A 20,422-nucleotide genomic window follows, 5' to 3' on the forward strand; every position below is an offset into this window, starting at 1 on the left:
CCCTCTGGGTCGGCGTCTGGTCCGTGGGCTTCTGCTTCCTGGCCAACCAGTGGCAGCACTCGCAGCGCCCGAACCTCCTGCTGGGGAGCGGCAGCGCCAAGGCGGCCATTGCCTTCTCTTTCTTCTCCACCTTCGTCTGGTTATTCCAGGCCTGTGTGGCCTTCCAGGAGCTCCGAGAGGATGTCCCGGTCCCCTACAAGCGCTCCCTGGATGAGGGGACCGTGGTGCTGACCACCCTGTCCCCGCCCTCAGCTGGCAGCCCCACCAGCAATGCCAACTCCTCCACCGGCATGGCATCTCCGGCAGCCTGACCTACACCAGCTCCGTCCTGTCCCCATACCTGAGCACACCCAAGGCCCCCCGCCTCGCCATGATGCCTGACAACTGAGCCCTCAGTAAAGAGACAGCTCCCGACAGGGGGTCTGATGCAGCCCTGTCATGCTTGTCTGTTACACTCCATGGTCACCTCGCGCTTCGACACCGCCCAAAGCAAACCTGGTCCCGTCTCAACACCGACAGACCGGTAGGACCAACAAGAAGGCCGCAGGAGGGTCTTACCGAAGTCCGCTGTGGCATCTTTCGGTGCCCACCTCTGTGAGCAGCTCGGTGCTACACTGCTGCGCCACCAGGGCTCCGTGGGCACTCTACAGAGGGTCCTACCCCCATACTGTCCTTCAGTGCCACACGCCTGAGACTCCCATCCTACAATAAAACTCCTAAACAGCAAAAAACAGCTAAGGCAGCTGCACCCAGTGCAACCATCACCATCATACAGGAGCTATTTGCTCCTGTACAACTTTACAATCTCAGCAACCCTCTACAGCGCCACTGTGAGTTGGAATCGACTCCGTGGTAGTGGGGGGCTTGGTCAGTCATGGGGAACCGTGGTGACACAGGGGTTATAGCACTCGGCTGCTAACCAAGATTGAATCCCTGCGGGGGTGGGGGGGGGTGTGATCACCTGCCTCTTAAATGCAAAACAAACATCCTCCAGGGGCAATTCTGCTGTCTTGTTGGGCTCTGAGTTGAGACTGACTCAGCAGGGAGTGTCCGCCTCTGATCGCTGAGCAGTTGAGCGAGGACCTACACCGCTGAGTTTGGGTTCCCTTTGGAGGGTGTCTGGCTCTCTCTTAAAAATCACTCATTTGGAACACAGGGAATCGAGGACGGATGACCCCTGCAGGACCAGTGCTGAGAGTGGAGGGAGGGTGGGATGGAAAGGGGAAACCGATTACAGGGATCTACATATAACCTCCTCCCTGGGGGACGGACAACAGAAAAGTGGGTGAAGGGAGACGTCGGACAGTGTAAGACATGGCAAAATAATCATTTATAAATTATCAAGGGTTCATGAAGGAGGGAGGGTTGGGGAGGGAGGGGAAAATGAGGAGCTGATATCAAGGGCTCAAGTAGAAGGCAAGTGTTTTGAGAATGATGATGACAACAAATGTACAAATGCGCTTGACACAATGGATGGATGGATGAATTGTGATAAGAATTGTATGAGCCCCCAATACAATGATTTTTAAAAATTACTCATTTTGATAACTCTTGACTCTTTGGAGGGTCTGAGCCTGCCGTCAGGGAAACTTCTAGAGTGGAAGCGTGTCTGGGCTCTGTGTGGAGCTGAACGTATTTGCTCTTCTCCCAGGCCATAGTTAGAGCTTTCACGTGGATGGAGGGTCTCGGCACCGTTCATACCTACAAAGCATGATCCAGCGTGTTCATGCATTCAGCTCCTAAAGCAGAAGATCTATACGTAGAGCCTAGATCACACCCTGCATGTGAGCAAACTCTCAGGTTCTTTCTAGGCACCTGCCACTTGTACTAAGGGCACACTAGATCCAGCTTCCAAATGCTTCTTCCCCAGTCATGGCAACAGTGGGTCCCAAGTATTTTCTGGGTGGCACTACTAGCTGGCACTTTTAGGGAGGAGACCCAGTGCTGAGCCCATGACCCCACCCCGGGACACCTGCTGCTTGGCTTCTGCTTCTGGAACCAAAAGACCTTTGACTTAAGATTCACTTAAAACCTAGTGATTTATACAGAGCTCCCCTTCTCAGTTCCCTAACAATCAGAGAAGAACTGATATTAATAATAAAAATAGCATGATAAAGATACTAATAAAATATAAAGACTAATAAAAATAACTCACTGCCACGAAGTTGATTCCAACTTACAGCGATCCTGTGCAGAGTTTCTGAGACTGCTCATTGTCACAGGCATAGATAGTCTCATCTTTCTCTTTCAGAGACGCTGGTGGGTTGAAACCATCAACCTTGGGTTAGCCGCCCGACGCAATAGTAGGATTCCTTAGCATTAATAAGATCTTCCACTTATTGAATAAGTATCGTGTGATAACCTGCTGTTTAGGAATGTATTTGCATTTGCTTTTTCTTCCTTAATAACCCTACAAAGTAGATGCTGTTATCAACCACATTTTGTAGATGAGGGAACCAGAGCTGAAAGGGAGGTAAAGAACCTGTGTCTGAGACTGACACCAGCAATGAATCCCCTCCTCACATTCAGAGAAAACTTGATCGAGGCTTTGTCCTTCCTTATAGAAGGGCTACGGAGTCGTGAGTAGTTTTCCTGGGGACTCCGATGTCATCTGCAAGAGTCATGTTTTCAAAGCCTTGACTCTGGGCCACCTGCTCTGGGACTCCCCCAGCTGCTGGTTAAAAGGGCAGACATACTGAATCACAACCCCTGGGACCAGGGCCAGGGAATCTGCATTCCTAGAAAGCTCTCCAAGGGAGTCTGATGAGCTCTAAAGTTGGAGAATCATTTCCAGAGAGTGTTTTTATTGGCATGCTAATCACAGTTTATTGAGAGTCTTGAAATCAACAATAGCAGTTGGTGAGGATATACAGCAGAAATTGGCAAACTTTCTATAAGGGGCTTGGTAGTAAATAGTTTGGGCTCGGCCAGCCTGATAGCTCTCTATTACAACTACTTGATTCTCCTAGTATATTGCACAAGCAACCAGAGACCACCTATAACAACGGGGCACTGCTGTGCTCCCATGAAACCTTGTTTGAAACACAGACAGTGGGCAGGATTGGACCCCGCATACAGAGTCGCCCTGGCCCACCAACCCTCTGAGGACATTTTAGGTGAGATATTCTTATACGAGTTTCTGTTACTTACAGAGCGCGATCGCCATTAAGATAAAGTGGACTCTTACACTAGATAAACTCGTGATTGACTTAAAACAATATAAATTGTTTCTCACACATATCATAGCTCAGTGAAGGTATTCCTAATTGGAAACCTAGTTGAGCATGTAGGGACCAGGGCTTCTTCCTGTTGTGGCTTCATCCCTCTTGGTCCTCAGAGTCTTCTCCATTCACCCCGTGGATGATGAAAGAACAAGGATTACCTGGGTACTGTGGGTGCGCTAACTCTGAGAGAGGCACTCACCATTTGGCCAGCACTCTCATTGCTGGGAGTCCAGACACAGGGATTTTTTTCCCCCCAGCCTATGAGGCTCCTCGCCTCTGGATTTTCTCTATTCCCTTTATCTTGCTGGATTGGATGGGTATCCAATTCTTGCCTGGGCTAGTCTCTTGTAAAAACAGAAATCCTAGTGCTAAGTCAGCCACTAGGAAGCAAGATAAGTCATCCACCAGGAAGCAAGACGCTTCCCAACCCCTCCCCTAGAGCTGCAGGCTCAGAGGGCACACGGACCACCTTCTAAATGATTAAAGGTATGCATTTTACCGAAAATGTGACTAGTCGGTAGCATCCTAATATAGATCTCCATCTTTCCAGCCTCTGAGATCAGTTCCCTCCCTGGCTGTTGCCTGCCTACCAAGCTGGTGCCATATATGTTAGGTTGTTGCTGTGGTAGCACCCCTCCTCACACACTGACTTCCTTATTAATTCGTGTAACCCAGCTACTTGAACAGTTAAGCCTAAATTCTATGTGATGAGCACCACTCCATGTTTCCTTCTCACATCATGTTCCAATGCAGATGTTCTTGGTACTGTTCATTCAGACACCTAGGGGATTTTCCACCTTGAAGCACGGCCCTTCTGTGGGTGCTTAGCATGCTCCCTGTTCTCCATTCAGTGGCCCAGGGGAAGGGGCCTCGCATAGGACATGTCCAGACGTGGTGCTCATCAGTCTGCTTATGGTCTCTTGGCCGGAGCCAGCGGTGTCACTAAGGTTAGGGTCACGTGATCTGGGAACTCATGTTGTCACCCACCTTCCATGAGCCTCCTCCAGTATCAGACCATACAGAAGCCTTAGGAATATTTATTATCAGTTTTAACCATAGACTACTGTGTGATAACTATAGTGCTGAGTGGCTTATATGTATTATTTCTTTTATTTATTATTATTATTATATTTAACATTCTATTGGGGGCTCATACAACTCATCACAATCCATACATACATCAATTGTGTAAAGCACATTTGTACATTTGTTACCCTCATCATTCTCAAAACATTTGCTCTCTACATAAGCCCCTGGCATCAGCTCCTCACTTTGCCCTTCCTCCCCGTCCCCTCCTCCCTCATGGACCCTTGATAATTTATAAATTGTTATTTTGTCATATCTTGCACTGTCCGATGTCTCCCTTCACTCACTTTTCAGTTGTCCGTCCCCCAGGGAGGAGGTCACATGTAGATCCTTGTAATAGGTTCCCCCTTTCCAACCCTTTCTCCTTTTCCCCTCCCTGTATCGCCACTCACACCACTGGTCCTGAAGGGATCATCCGCCCTGGATTCCCTGTGTTCCCAGTTGCTATCTGTCCCAGTGTACATCCCCTGGTCTAGTCAGACTTGCAAGGTAGAATTGGGATCATGATAGTGGGGGAGGAGGAAGCATTTAGGAACTAGAGGAAAGTTGTCTGTTTCATCATTGCTACATCGCACCCTGACTGGCTCGTCTCCTCCCTGCGACCCTTCCATAAGGGGATGTCCAGTATTTCTTAGAATATGTGAATACCAACCACAGAATTGTAAAATCTTTCTACATCAAATGACACCGTGATTAGTTATAACATTAGTGACTGGGCAGCAGCCTTTAAAATCGTTTTCCTCCTTCTGTGCCTTTCATTACTGCTTCATTCTTGGAGAGAGAAAAAAAGCTACCGGTGCAGGTTCACAAAGACTAATGATCATAATGTTGTCGCTAAAACACCAGAAAGTTGGCAAAAGCCGTGACTCTGCAAACGCTGGCACCAAAGAGAACAACAGCGCGTGCTCACAGCACTGCCGATGACACCTCATGACCGAGCACGCAGCCCCGTCACCGGGCGACAGCCCAGGAGAAGGGTCAAAAGGCAGATCAGCGGTTACACATAAGCCGGGCTTCGGAGACTCGTTTTGTGGTTGACACTAACTACAGGGATGTTTTTATTTAAAAAATAATTAATAAATTTCCGCTGAAATACTAGACATTTTATCGACCATCTTTGTGGCATCACCTCCTATGGCAGTGTCACCCGGTGGGGTCCTTGTCCCTCTGAGTGATGCCACGGGCCAGAGCGCAGGGTCATGCTTACGCCAAGAGGGGCTAAGAAACGCCGTCTAGCTGAGAGGCCAGGAGGGAAGGGGAGCAGGTTTGGGCGATTATGCAGGACTGTGTGCCTCCTGGGCCAGGTCTGTCTGGATTGATGGTCTACAGACCATTGGTTTGCCAGCTGAGACTGTTTGCCCTGGGCTTCACAGGGACACTATTACACCTTGGCTAGTAAGATCCCAAAGATGTACAAATACCGTCACTAATGCAACCAACATGCATTGTGTGCCTGCTCTGTGCCAGACAGTGGGCCAGATGGTGAGGACCCGCTGGCCCTCTGTGCTCTGGGAGCTCCGGGTGACCCCTCCACTTGCACTCCTCAGGGCCCCAGAGCCTGGGGAGGGAGCGGGGAGTGGTTTTATGGCTGGTGTGGGTGCCTCTAGGACCCGAGAAACACGTCCCATCGGAGTATAGCGCAGCCAAGCTGCCACCATTGCGAGTGCTGTATCTGTGCATCTTGGATGGAAATATAATTAGCCAGGGCATTCTCTTTACAGCGCCATTGGCTGTTTTCATAGCGCATCCCTTTCCTTCTTGGAGGCTTCTTAGGGAGGGGGCTGCTCGGATATCTAGGGCTGTCATCCCTTTTTTGTGTCTGCTATTAGCAGAGTTGGGAAGAGTGGACAGCGGGATGCCCCTACTGTGTGGCACTGGGTCTTAGATGCCCCTCAGTGGTACTAAGTGCAGCAAGGGCGGGGCCCAGAGCCCAGCATCCTTGCTCCTTTCTTGTCATTGTTCATTCGCGTTGGAAGCCCCCGCTGCTGCTGATTGCCTAGTGGGCCTGGCCAAACTGACGAGGTGGGTTGAGAGCTGGGCACACAGCAAGGGGAAGGTGGTGCAGCGCATCCAGTCAGAACCGCTGAGCCCATGCCAGAGGCATGTGGGCACACTCGTCTCAGGAGCCCACCATCTCCTGGTAACTCGGGGCTCCCGGGAAGGATCGTGGCACTGATACATAAGGCAATGACAATATTCTCAGTGGGTGGGGGGGTTTTGCCAGGTGGACTGAGCAACTGGGCAGAGGGGACATATTGGACATAAACCAGAACAGATTGTTGAGGGAAGTTTTAAAAACCCTTCTGAGCGTCTCTGGTAGAAAAACCGTGTCACGAGAAGCGGGAGGCCGCCTGGACCCCGCTCTGAGCTGCCGTCGTTGACTCTTCTCACACGCTCAGCCACCGAAGCGAGGATTACGAAAGGTTAAATTTCTCACATCAGACTAATTCCACCAACCCTGTGACATGGTGGGTGCAGAATCCCACGAGCCTCTCGGCTCATTTCCCTCCTGTTGTCTGTCTCGGCCGTCACGTGGTGTGTGTCCTGGCAGAGCCCGTTGGTGGATGCTAAACAGCCGAGTGGGTCTCTGACCGAAGGTGCCAAGAGGGCTATGATTTAGAAAATGTAGCCTCCCTTTTAAGGAAGGATGAAAAGGTACGGAGCGCACCTGCCTGGGCATGCTAGAGCCCCAGTGTTTGGGCTATGACCCCTATGCGGATTGATTTCCAGTGCGCTAGCAGAGGTGCGTGCGTGTCTTCTATTAGAACAAAACTTGGTCTGACTGTATTTACCTCCCCCTGGTGAATCGTAAGTACTGCTTGGGGTCTTTCCTATATTAACTAGCTAAGGTGCTTTCTGAGTGTGTACCTGTGCCTCCCAGATGTAAGGGCACTAACAATTGGGCCCCTGTTTTCATCGTTCTTCAACAACGCATGTGATTTGTTTTTTCGTTTGCTCTTTTTTCTTGGGGCTTGGGGGGAAATATTAGTTGCCGCAATGTTAAAAAATGAAAGTGACTTGGAAGTTAGGTTTCCTGTGAATCCTGATCATTCTTCACATCATCGTTTCAACATCTTAAAGTGGGGGAGGACATGGGGGCAAAAAAATGTATCCTATCTAAAACATAGCAGTGAGTCTCCTTGGTTATTTTTATGTTGAGTATTTGGGACAAAGAGGCTCTCTGAAACCAAAGATAATTGCCAGATCGGGTTCAGCAGCTTTGTCCCTGCCTCTAGTTTACTGCAGGGTTTCTATCCCCTTTGGCCAAGCAGAAATTAAATTATAAGCCACCGGTTTCCTTAGAAATCGCAATCGATTCTAAATGGCTAAATATGTAATCTAATCACTGCCTATACTCCCAGGGATGACTCGGGCATTTTTCTCTTCCCACTAAGAGCTCCATGAAAGGCAGGCTCTGCAGTGGCTGCTGCGGACTCTGTCTGTTGCACGGAGGCTCCCCTGCAGTGAGGAGCTGGGGCACTGCGAGTCTGCTCCATAGCAGCCCCTTTTTGCAAACGGTAGTGGATGTGTTACAGAAGGTTTGTGGCCGGATCGCTATGTATAATACTGATGAAGCATTTTTGTTCCAGCTCTGTCTCGGAAGACCTAGGCTGTAGACGTGGGGATTTCAGTAGGAAACATTATGGATCTGTGGAGCTGGTAAGTTTACACTGTCTGTTCAGTGGCAGTACATTGATTTTGATGTAGAGAGGATCGCCAAGCTTGGCAGATCTTTTGTTGTATGTTTACTGTTTGACCATGTGGCTCACAGTGTCAGGGCTGGAATGAATAACTACTGAAAAGCTGACATCATGTGATCCTCTTAATCCATGTGTTTTGTTTTGTTTTTATCGTTACATACTTTTCATAAGCCTGTGCCTTCTGGTGTGTTAAAAGATAGATCATGGCAGGGAGCTTTTCTCAGTTAATGGTGGTGTAGATAATTAAGTAAAATGATGTGTGAATTAAGAAAAGTAGCATCCGGTTTTAAATGACCTGGTTCCTAAAAGTTTCTAAATCGAGTTTTCAGGGCGTGGCTATTATTCAATTACATGTTCCGTTTCTTGTACCTTTGCTTGCTGGTTGTCTAATAGGAATTGGAATATTCATAAGATTTTTTCTTGATAAAAAGCATATTGATGTATGGATTGTTATAAGAGCTTTAAGAACCCCCAATAAAATGATCTTTAAAAGAAAAGTATGTTGATTGAATTAAATACGGTCACAGATGATAGATTTTGGGGAATGAGTATATCCACACTTTCCTTAATGAGAGACATTGGGGTTTTGTGTTATGGTTTTTAAAAATAGCATGTTTTCATTTTAAATGAGGCATAATAAAGGCATATAGTATCTCGTTTTTTTAAGAGACAGATTGTGATATTTTTCTAGTTGCATGGAAATTATGCTCATAAAATTATATTGCTTCATTAACACTATTAAGAACATGAACTATTTTTAATCATTTTACTAAAAAAAAATGGTGCTTTTTTTTTGGTATTCATTTGTATGGTTCCCAGTTATTGACCATCAGTATAAAGCTGCATTCTTGGGAGGCTTAAGTGGTACAGAAATGTATACCAGAATTGTGTACCAGGAGCATTCCACTTGAATTCAAGCACATGTGTAATTGGCCTAGGGGCTGGGTATTCCTGAAAATATAAGATAAATAAAAAGAGGACCCTTGTTGAAAAAGGACAGCAGTTCAAACCCACCAGCTTCTTCCAGGGAGAAAGACATGGGAGGGGAGTCTGCTGCTGTAAATATTCACAACTTTGGAAACCCAACAGAGCACTTCTACCGTGTCCCATAGGGTTACGATGAATCAGAATCAATTCGCTAGCGGTGGGTTTGGGCCCTTGTTCTTAAGGAACTTACTGCCTACCAGCTGAGCAGATAAAGACCTCAAATGTCTAAAGAAGGAAGTTATTCACAATGCGTGTTATCCATTACTCATTGGTGACACCGGAGAGACTGACTTCGCGTGAAGGCACATATACATGAGTGGGAATTGGCAATACAGTGAGAGAGAGACTTTAAAGCACCGTGGGGATTGGGAAGAAGGAGGGAGGGGTCCCTTCTGGAAGGGCTATGGAGAAAGCGGCGTGGAAGGCCTCTTGGAGAGCAATCGGATGGGGATTGGTGGAGAAAAGGGCCAACAGTAGCTATGGGCAACAGCATGATCCTTGGTTGATCGATTCCAAGAGAGGGGCAGGGCTTTGTGGTTCTGGAAACTGCCGCCACTCGAATCACAGAGATCCGTCTTGAGATCCAGCTCCACCACTCCTGGGCCCTGCGATGGGGTCAGGTTACTTAATGTCTTCGTGCATAAGCGTTTGTGTTCAAACATCATTCTTGATTCATCATTGATTGACTGTAGGAGTTGGATTTCTTCTGGCCTCAGTATTTTTTAATTTATGAAGTGAGGGTCTTGGTCTACCTCAGAGTTCTTATGAGAATTAAATGAGATGAGCCGCATTAAGCACTTGGCACATAAACGCAGTCCATGTTCCAAGAAGAAAGTGGTCTGAACTTGATTGTGGTGATGATTACACAGCTCTTCTCAATATGACTGAACGATTAAGTTGTATGATATGTGAAAGAAATGCTAATAAAATAGGACATTTTTAAAAGTTCAGTCCATGTCAACTAGCTGCAGTCTTAAAGACAACATCAGTAGCATATATGGAACCTTGCCTGTCAGATGAAGACCGGACTCGGTCTACTGAGGACTGTGGAACTCTCATTAGCAATCGTGATGCAAGCGGTGCTTTGTGGAGACAGGAAAGTAGGACCAATGGGTTCTTTTGGAAAACACAGAATAGCAGGCATCGGAATTACCTGGAAAGCTTATTAAATCACAGATTGCTGGCTTCCAACCGCCAAACTTTCTGATCCAGTAGGGCTGGGGGAGGGTTTGAGAATTTGCCTTTTTAACAGGGTCCCAGGACCAAACCTCTGCCTTAGAGAATTCAATACACATCATCAATTTTCCTTAGCCTGATGAGGCAGCTAATGATGGTTGTTTAATTCAATGAATGGTTCCATTCGTTCAACTGAAGAATGGAAAAATTTCAATCCATTTGTTCAAATTTTTCCTTTGGAGGGAGTAGTGTGTGTTGTGTTGTGTGTGTATTTATGATGGAATTTTAATAATGTTATGACATTTTGATATAATAAACTTAAATATTTTTCAAAATCCCACATAACTTTACCAGCTTTATGCAGCAATTATTTTCATTCCCTCTCAGTCTTTTCCTATCTTTATAGCTACAGATCTAATTTTTCTTTGGTTAATTATATGTAACTTTGTATGTTTTTTTCTTTTTTTAATTAAACTTAAAATTTTTTATTAAAAAAATGTTTTTTGCTTTTTTAATTTCACTGTATTTTCTAAATATCTTCTTTCTGTATAGTCTTCAAAGTTACTATTTTATGACTGCATGATAGCTCAATATAATGAGATGCTGTTATTGTTATAACGCTTTCCTCCTTTTATAAAATTAGGTTGTTTCTGGTTGTCTCCTTTGTTATAAAAGACATATGCACTGATAGTTGGACTAGCCAAGAAACCTGGGAAAGAGCAAAACTCCTAGATACCTGGAGGCCTTTTGGGATTCTGACTGACTCCAGTGTTTTAAGGAAAGAGACATTTCTTCACATCTGAACATTAGAATATCGGTAAATTAAAAACACTCTTGTGTCTTCTCTCTTCATGAGGGAAAAAAAGGTAGGTCTAACTTTTCTTATACTTGGTTGGACACAGTAACTGAGGACCCAGTAAATCTTGGACACAGACTTACTCAGATTCTCTCAAATTGAAAATTTGCCATAAAACCTCTTGACCTTGAACAAATTAGGTACAGACCGTCCCTGGGTTATGAACGTCCAATTTACCCAGAAGGAACTCTTAGTGTTATATAAGTTTGCCCTCACTTGAAATGCTTGAACTCCTCCTGCCTCAAGACAAGTTCCTCATCCATCACCTTCGCTTGCAGCATGTGCCGCTTTCAAATCACCCCAAAGGCTTGGCGTCTTCTCTTGCACTAACACCAGGCCAGAGGAGGGCTGTGTGCACCTGTTCCCACGGACCTGCACGTTCTTATAGACGCAGCTAGGAGTGGATCCCGTTTGAAATGCAGGGACAGCCCGCATAATGAGTTCTTGTGAAGAACTAAGCGTGGCCATCCATATAGGTACTGAGGCAGATTCAGGGGCGCAGTTCCCTAAGTTTCGATTGGGTGTAAATAGAGTGGGGCATGGATGCTCAGGTCTCCACTGACTTATGGGAAGGTTTCTTAGCCCTCATCCAACAACCTCTAGTAAAGGCAAACCATGTATTCAGTAAGTCACAGCGGGGGGCAGGGGGGGCGGGGGGGGGGCCCGCGGGTCAGAAACACAGATTTTCTATTCTCTTGAAGCCATAGTCTAACTTTGTAAGCCAACTGCCTCCAACTTTTAGTTCCCAGGCTGCTGCTGAACTGGATCCCAGCTGTGTTCCTGATCATCCTCAGGGAGTGTATGGTTGCAAGAAACAGAGCTCCACCCAGTCCAGCTTGAGGACAGTTTCCTGAAAGGAGGTGGTGAATCTCCCAGAAAGGAAGGGCAGGAAGCACAGCTGGCTCTCATGTGACTGGGCAGCAGCAGTTCGTTCCCTCTTTGCTCTGGCCCTTGCGTTCTCAACTTGACTTTTCTCTGCGTGTTGTACCAGTCTGCTCTCAGCGCGCCAGCTGCCTTTGTCTCCACCGTGGCCCCTTTCCAGCCCATTCTCCCCAGCAGCCAGAGGGACTGTTCAAGGCTGACAGCACAATGTATTTTGTTCACACCCTTCTGTAGCTGCCCTTGGCAATTCAAGTCTAAGTCCTTTACCGAGTTCCCCATGACCGTGTGTGATTCCTGCTATGCCTTCTGCCTTCTCCTGCCACTCCCCTGCTGCCACACTTTGGTCTCCAGAGTACACGGAGGTTTTTTCTGGCCCCCTAAAATGAATGGCCTCCCCCAGCACGTCTCTTGTAATCTCAGCTTACATGCCACCTGCTTGGAGAGGCTCCCCTCCCCACTGTATCTAAAATCGCCCCTCCCCTTGTGATTCCCAACTCAGCATCCTATTTACCTTCTTAATAGCACTTGTCACAACCTAAATGTATTGCTTTTCTTAAACCACTGTTTTGGTTGCTAGAGGTATTGTATTTCTAGACCCTGGCACCAGGCCTGGCACATACTAAAACTCACTGCCATCCAATCAATGACCCTATAGGTTCTCATTAAGCGCTTTTGGTACTGAATTATTTGCCACCCTCTGTGCCCCACCCCCAAACCTCTCTGATGTTATAGGTCCATCGCCCATGATAGTCTGTGAATTTTTGCATTCAGATTTCAAATTCCAGATAGAAAAGAATGCATGAGGATTGGCACCTCTGGGTTCAGGTCTCGGTTTCTGATTCTCACAGCTGTGTTCAGGGTGGTGGGGTCACATGGTATAAGCACAGCCTCCAGGGCCCATCCCCTCAACGAGGCTGGTGGGTAGGCAAGGGTCTCTGAAGAAAGCATAGACAAAAGTCAGTTTCTCTTTTTGCACCAACAGCTTTCTCGGCATATCATTCACAGATCGTAGGATTCCATAGTGCCGTCACATCAGGAAGAGCCGTCCAGTCATCATCACAATCAGCTTTAGAACATTGTCTTCACTCTTGCACTCATGGTGTTAGCACCCCATGTCCTTGCCACCTCCCCTGCCAAAAGTCAGTTTCAAAGGCCATCCGTGAGCGGGGCGGGACCGCACGATGTGTTCACAGCACTCCCGTCATCCAGGAGAGGCTTTAAAAGCATGTGGTGAAAAATTCTTTCTCTACTGGTGGGCCCTTAATCACGGCTCCTTCATTGTTTTTTTAACATCATAAACAAGAATATAAGCTTCCTAAAAATAAGGACCCTGGCTGCCTATTTACTGCTGTATCTCCAAACGATGATTCGCATCAGTTACTTCCTATGTAATGGTTGAAATTAGAGCGTAGCTGAACCCATTAGAAATAAAGAAGGAGAAGGAAAACCAAGCCTCTTTGATGCCCCCAAATGGAGTTGAGAAGGATTACTTAAATAAAGTTCTGCTTATTGGCTTACAACGCATTCTCCCTAAAACACGTCCTCTTTTTCCTCTGATCCGTCGAAAGACAGGGTCTTGCACGGCAGCATTCTGGTAGCAGGTAATCACGGTTTAAAACTGTAGCTGCTTTATTGACATTTTTTAGGCCTTTCTGAGTGGTTGGTATGCTGACTTTGGGACTTTCCAGGATAACATTATTGCCACCATTTTCTGTGAATGAGAACTCGGAGGACTTACGAATAGAGCGATGCAGGCAGTAGAATGGAACCAGAGCTCTTTTCCTGTGATGATTCTTCGGTTTATTATGACGAAGCAGCATTGACTGAGTACTTAGCACACAACGGTCAGTGTGCGTTTGGGTACGTTTCCCCTCTGGGTCCTCACGGCGAACCATCTGCAATAGTTGCATCAGGCCAGGCCCTTTGGATGCTCTTGAGACATCTGCGGGGATGGAATGGATTTTTGTTGAGCTGATAAGCCCAGGAGGGTCCCACCGTTAGAAACGGGTAGAGCTGACATTTAAACCCAGATGTGGCTAACTCCAAACGAGGCCTGGTGACAGTCAGTTAAGCGTTGGGCTCCTAACCTAAAGGTCCAGAAACTGTGTGTGAAAGAGAAGAGGCAGTCTGTTCCCATAAAGATGTGAAGCCTTGGAAGCCCGATGGAGCATCTCTCCTCTGCCCTAAAGGCGCACTGTGAGTCTAGAATCAACTCACAGCAGAGGGCGAGGCGAAACCCAAGAACCCCTGCGCGGAATTGCTTCATCTGATTTTTCTAGCGCTGCCTCTGGGAGACCATTTTCTGAGAAAATGATGTTGATTGTTACAGCAGGGCCCTTCATCCTTCATCAACAGCACACAGTAGCTCTGCTCTAGGCCTTTGCTCAAAGATAACATCTCAAACCCTCTCCGTCCAAGCTTTACCCAAAGCTTGGCCGTAAGAAGAATGTTTATGAGGAATTACCCAAAAAGATGTCTATACCTTACATGGTTTACATTTAACGCCTGGATTAAGCCAAAACACATAAGCTGCAAACACTTGGCTGGCCTTTCTTGGCCCTTCTTTTTTTAATCATTTTATTGGGGCTCGTACAATTCTTATCACAATCCATCCATCCATCCATTGTGTCAAGCACATATGTACATTTGTTGCCCTCATCATTCTCAAAATATTTGCCTTCTACTTTAGCCCTTAGTATCAGTTGCTCATTTTCCCCCCTCTCCCCCCTCCCCCCTCCCTCATGAACCCTTCATAATTCATAGATTATTATTATTTTGTCATAAGTTACACTGTCCAACGTCTCCCTCCGCCCTCTTCTCTGCTGTCCATCCCCCAGGGAGGAGGCTATATTTAGATCCTTGTAATCGGTTCCCCCTTTCTACCCCACATTCCCTTCACCCTCCAGGCATCGCCTCTCTCACCACTGGTCCTGAAGGAGTCATCTGTCCTGGATTCCCTGTGTTTCCAGTTGCTATCTGTACTAATGTACATCCTCTGGTCTAGCCAGATTTATGAGGCAGAATTAGGATCATGATATTGGGGGGGAGGAAGCATTCAAGAACTAGAGGAAAGTTGTATGTTTCATCGTTGCTACCCTGCACCCCGATTGGCTTGTCTCCTCCCCACAACCCCTCAGCTAGGGGGTGTTCAGTTGCCTACCGATGGACTCTGAGTCTCCACTCTGCTCTCACCCACCTTTACAATGACATGATTTCTTGTTCCTTGATGCCTGACACCCGATCCCTTCGACAGCTCATGATCACACCGGCTGGCGTGCTTCTTCCATGTGGGCTTTGTTGCTTCTGAGCTAGTTGGCCTCTTGTTTATCTTCAAGCCTTTAAGACTCCAGACCCTATATCTTTTGATAGCCAGGCACCATCAGCTTTCTTCCACCTTTGCTTACGCACACCTTTGTCTTTAGTGATCGTATCAGGAAGGTGGGCACCCACTGATCTGATTTTTAGTTCTTTGATGTCTGATAACTGATCCCTTCTGCACCTCGTGGTCAGATAGGCTGGTGTGCTTCTTCCATATGGGCTTCTCAGCTAGATGGCCCCTTGTTTGTCTTCAAGCCTTTAAGACCCCGGATGCTATATCTTATGGTAGCCGGGCACCATCAGCTTTCTTCACTGCCTTTGCTTATGTTCACATTTTTCTTCAGCAATCATGTCGGGAAGGTGTGCATCCTGGAATGTCTTGGCCCTTCTGAGGCTTGGTTTTGGTTTAGTTTGGTTTGGTTTGGTTGTGTGTGTGTGTGTGCACACGCGCCTTGGCTCTGTGCCTTTAACGTTCACTGATGCACTCAGAGGACACCAGCCATGTGACCTTGGAGACAGTTCTTGCAGGATGCTATTGAGGTCTTTTTGTTGTCTATTGTGGTGGGTCTCCTTTAAGAAGACCTTTTTCTTAGGACCATGAACTACCGTGTTTTTTCTGAGAATCCCGTTTGCTTTTAACTGTATAGGGAGTGGGAATCCTGTCAACAAGTCCCTCTTTGCAGTGGTCTCTAGGAAGCTCAGAGTACTCTTCATGCCTTGCCTGCAATAGCCATGTAGGATTTCCTGACACACATCCTCATGTCACTCTCTTCTTTTTCACCAATGCTTGATTTTTCCCTTCGCCCGAGCTCTTCATCTGATTTTATTCTTTAAATAAGATATGTGGCAGAAAGCTGATTTGTCTTTTTATCTTGTATTATGATGAATAAGGACCTAAACAAACAAACAAAATGTTTCTGTATCCAGCCCCCTCCACTGATGATAGTCTAATGCACCGAATGGCTGGTTCTACCGCCCGTCTTGGTATGGAGTGACTTTATGAATTCTTTTCCTTGGATCCGTAAAGATGAGGGAGAATTAGCATCTGCTCAGCCATTTGGTGACCATCTTGAGCACAGAGCTCTGTGTTAATCACATGGATGGCTGGGGCTCACACCTGTACCAGATCCACCAGCCGAAACAGGAAAACCAAACAAGTGCCCCGGACATTTCCGGGGAACGTCACTTCTTCACGCTCCAGCTTCACAACGAGAATTGCAGACGGGCCTTTCCCCCTCCGGGTGTCGCGCTTGTCCTGGTGGCCACACAAGGCTTGCATCCCTTGCGTCTGTTCTCCTCTGGGTGGACCCCCATGCTGCTCCCTGCTCCTGCTGCCACCCCAGCTCAGGTCACAGGCTCTGGCTCCCTCACCTTCCGTGAATATCATGAGGTCTTTGTTCTTTGACCCTCGTGATCTTCTGGCAGTGTCTCAGTCCCTGCCATTGAAGCCATTCTGACTCACAGCCAGCCTTTAGGGCAGCGGAGGACTGGCCCCGTGGGTTTCTAAGACTGTAACTCTAACCTAAACACTAGAAACACTTTCAAAGTTTGATCAACTTATCATAGTTTATATTTTATATAAGCAGAGGTACAAACTGTTAACACACTGTTTTGTTTTGTTTTTTTAATTTGGTCAGGTCTTAAGCACAGGAAAGCGAGGGACAATTTCCTACCTTAGTTGTGGTCTCTTAGATACACAGGAGGCAGAATTCTCATGTGTGGCTGGAAACACACAGGCTTTGAGTGCCTGTTTGATCCTAGCCTTTGCCCTCAGTGCTTGCTTGTACCCAAGTGATCTTTGCTCCACTCTGTGTCTTCCCGTGTGGCCCCTCAACTTTTGGATTAGTAGGACCAGCCGCAAAAGTATGTGTCATCGATGGGAGCAAGAAGAAACTTTAAACTTGATACATACCCCGACTCCTCGCTTACCGACTGTCTCATTATCCGACGGTTTGAATTGGAAACAATAGTAAACAGATCTTGTTTTCCGCGTGCTCACATCTACTGCTCTACTATCCTGCACCTGGACGATGCCCATCTGCCGGTCACAAGCCCTAGAGTAGGAGGCAGGAGTCGTGCTATGCTGGCTGGGGGTCCACGAGGCTGGGCCACGATAGTCAGTGGTTTGGCAGTTACATCCTGATGTCGTCTTTCTCGGGTTTGTCATCAGCTGTGATTGTCCTGGATATTCCTTCCCATAATGTCAGCTTTGACACAGCAGTCTGGTCTTTGGAATCTGACCCCATTGGGAAGCGAGGAACGGATGTAAGGCCTCGTACTTTTGTGCACTGTCTGCATGAATAGAAAGTCTGTTCCATTTTCCAAAAGTTGCTTTTTAAGCAGCTGTTTTCACGCTTGAGTTTATGCAAGTCTGTCATTAAAATGGTGGTATCTGATAATGCGCCACATCCACACTCTTACTACTTTGGGGCTGTTCAAAGTTACAAAGGAGTTTAATCTGTTTATTAACCTTTCGCCGCAGGTGCTCTGAACATCTGGTCACATTTGAAATTGCATGCAGGTTTTCTCTGTGCCCCCACACTAAGAATTTCAGCTTCTTCCTGTCCTGGGGCAAGTCTACTGTGTAGGGTATGCACACAGTCCACCGGTTGAAGCTGGTTCCCCCCTTCTTTGTTAGAAAGACGAACAACTGTGGACCTTTTTTGTCCTACTAAGCACATTCAGAGAAAATCATACAGAAATCCAGGGGAACCATCATGATTGACTTACCAGCAAGGGCTCCCAGTGCTGTGCCCTGCTGTTACCATTAAGCCACCACTCATCTGCTTCTATTTATATTGAACTATTTTACCCATTTAATTAAAGCGGTTACTTCGGATCCCTTATGTGTACAAGGGATTTTATTCATTTGGGCCTCGGCTCTTTAATTGGGCTATAGCGGGTATCACTATGTTGCAGTCCTCTCAAAACCTAGTTTCAAACCGCGCTTGCCTAATAGAATGTAAAGACTTAATGACATTGGGTGTACATTCCCGCCACTTTCTACATTTTTCTTTTCTGGAAAGGCTTTATTATTACTGGGGGGGTGGCGCCAAATTTTCTTTTAAATCTCCGCGATGGTTCCACAGTTTCCCTTCTGATGGTTTCCTTTTGAGGCCTCCCTTCCTTCAACTGCCGCACCGCTCTTGCGGACGCCGCCTCAGACTCCTTCCTCTCTGCAGGGCGTTGATGACACTGTCTTCCACTTTGGCATCTACCCTGTTTCCCCGAAAATAAGACAGTGTCTTATATGAATTTTTGCTCCCAAAGATGTGCTAGGTCTTATTTTCAGAGGATGTCCTATTTTTCCATGAAGAAGAATACGGTACACATTTATTGTTTATTGTTTTATTGTTTTATTAAAAGAGACCTCGCACTTCCAGTCTGCTCCGGCTATGCTACGGCCAATAGTGAGCTGCGCGGTGGAGCCTCTACGGTCCAGAGTCCAGAGTTACGGTAGCTTGGGGGGCCTTATTTTGGGGGAGGTCTTATTTTCGGGGGTGCCTTATATTTCAGCCTGAGGCAAAACTGTAAGTAGGTCTTATTTTCGGGGGATGTCTTACTTTCAGGGAAACAGGGTATGTTGTTCCTGCACGCTCTATGGTTTTCCTCCTGCTTCCCCTTCGCAGCTCCTTTCAGGAGTTCCTTTTCTCCCACCTGCTCCTTCAATTCTGACAGCCTTCGGGGGTTCCGTCTCACTCCCCTTCTCTCTCTCTGTTTGGTAAGTCACATTTTCCTATGTCCATGGCTTATGTTTGGGTTTTTTTGCCTTTAAAATGGTGATTTCCAGATCCATAAACTCAATCCAAATCTCTATTCCTATTTCACCCTGGACAGCTCTACTGGGATGGCCCATTGGCACCTGAGCCTCGCCTGCTCAAAGCTGAATTCATCACCATCCCTTTCTCCCAACTCCTAACCTACACTCCTTTCGGTTATTAATTCCAAAACCAGAACATCATTCCATACACCTTCTTCAGATCTCATGCCCTATCTCCAGTCTATTATAAAATCATCTTAGTCCTATGTACAAAATAGATGTCATGGTCAAATTGCTCTTAAGTCCCATGGTGTTCACATCCAAGTGCCAGCATGTCCGGGTGCTTTATGTATATAAACTAATTTGAATTGTACATCTCCCTGATGAAAGCTAGATACTATTACTAACACACACACACACACACACATACACACACACCACTTTATAGCTAAGACACTGAGGCTTGGAGAGGCAAATTAACTTGTCCAAGGACAGACATCTGCAGATAATCCCTGACTCACCACCAGGTACCTTTCTAATAACTCCTTCTGTAGGATCTGATGTAAGTCGAATACCTTTTTTTGGTTTGTTCTCATTATTATTGCCTTTTAGTATCAATATATTTTATAAGTTAGATATTTGTCTTTGGGGGGGGGATTCAGAAACATAGCATATAAACTTACAGGTACATTTTAACGTTGTACATTCATAACAGGAAGAAGTACCGGAACAGAGCGAGCAGCCGCAGGGAGTCACAAGCACAGTTCATTGTAACTCAAGCAGGATGTGAGCCAGGAACTCCGTGCAGCACCGGGAGCGTGCCGGTTTCCCCGTTCTAGCCCTAGTGGGTTTCAGCGAGGAGCCTTTCTGGTGCAGTAGGGAAAGCACCTGGCTGCTCTCTGAACCGATGGTGGTTTGCACCTACCAGCTGCTCTGTAAGAGAAACACGTGGCAATCCACTTCTGTTGGGATCGACAGCCTGGGACCCTCTCTGCGGCAGCTTTGCTCTGTCTTACAGGGTCCCGAGGAGGTGGAATGGACTCATGGGCAGTGGCTTTTGGTTGGATGGGCTAGGTTGTCATTCATGCAAGAGCTTCCTGAGCTTGTCATTTTGCTAAGTTACTCCTCAAATTGTATGGAGCATAAAAATCATTTGAAGAGTTTGTTTAAAATTCAAGCTCTCCTTTGGTACATCTGAAATGGGCTCCGAAGTGCGCAGTTTTTTACAAGCTTCCATTATGCATGTGACTTTTTATTCCTTAAGAATCTCTTATTTGGTTCCTTGAAGAGGGAGGGACAGACGTAGAAAACTGAAGTTTGCTTTTATGGACTCCATTTCTTGTGTGACTTGTGTCATTTTCTCCGTGCCTGTCCTTCCCATGATTTCTTGAAGATTCCATTCAAGAAGTTCTTGGTAAGATGACAGCCGGCC

At 46.7% G+C, this 20,422-nt stretch overlaps 1 protein-coding gene and 1 pseudogene across 1 annotated transcript in view; both read left to right on the top strand.

The window, feature by feature from the left end:
- The window catches only part of GARNL3 (GTPase activating Rap/RanGAP domain like 3), a 226,405-nt gene that overhangs the window by 68,559 nt on the left and 137,424 nt on the right, over positions 1-20,422 (top strand). The window contains exon 3 of the mRNA XM_045288510.1: positions 7,901-7,970. Within this exon, the coding sequence (XP_045144445.1) occupies positions 7,901-7,970 (70 nt within the window). The remainder of the gene's footprint in view (positions 1-7,900; positions 7,971-20,422) is intronic.
- On the top strand, positions 6-388 carry LOC115869138 (annotated as a pseudogene).

This window comes from Echinops telfairi, unplaced genomic scaffold, assembly GCF_000313985.2.
Source record: "Echinops telfairi isolate 266 unplaced genomic scaffold, ASM31398v2 ScPeMD7_22;HRSCAF=79, whole genome shotgun sequence".
NCBI classification, from domain to species: Eukaryota; Metazoa; Chordata; class Mammalia; order Afrosoricida; family Tenrecidae; genus Echinops; species Echinops telfairi.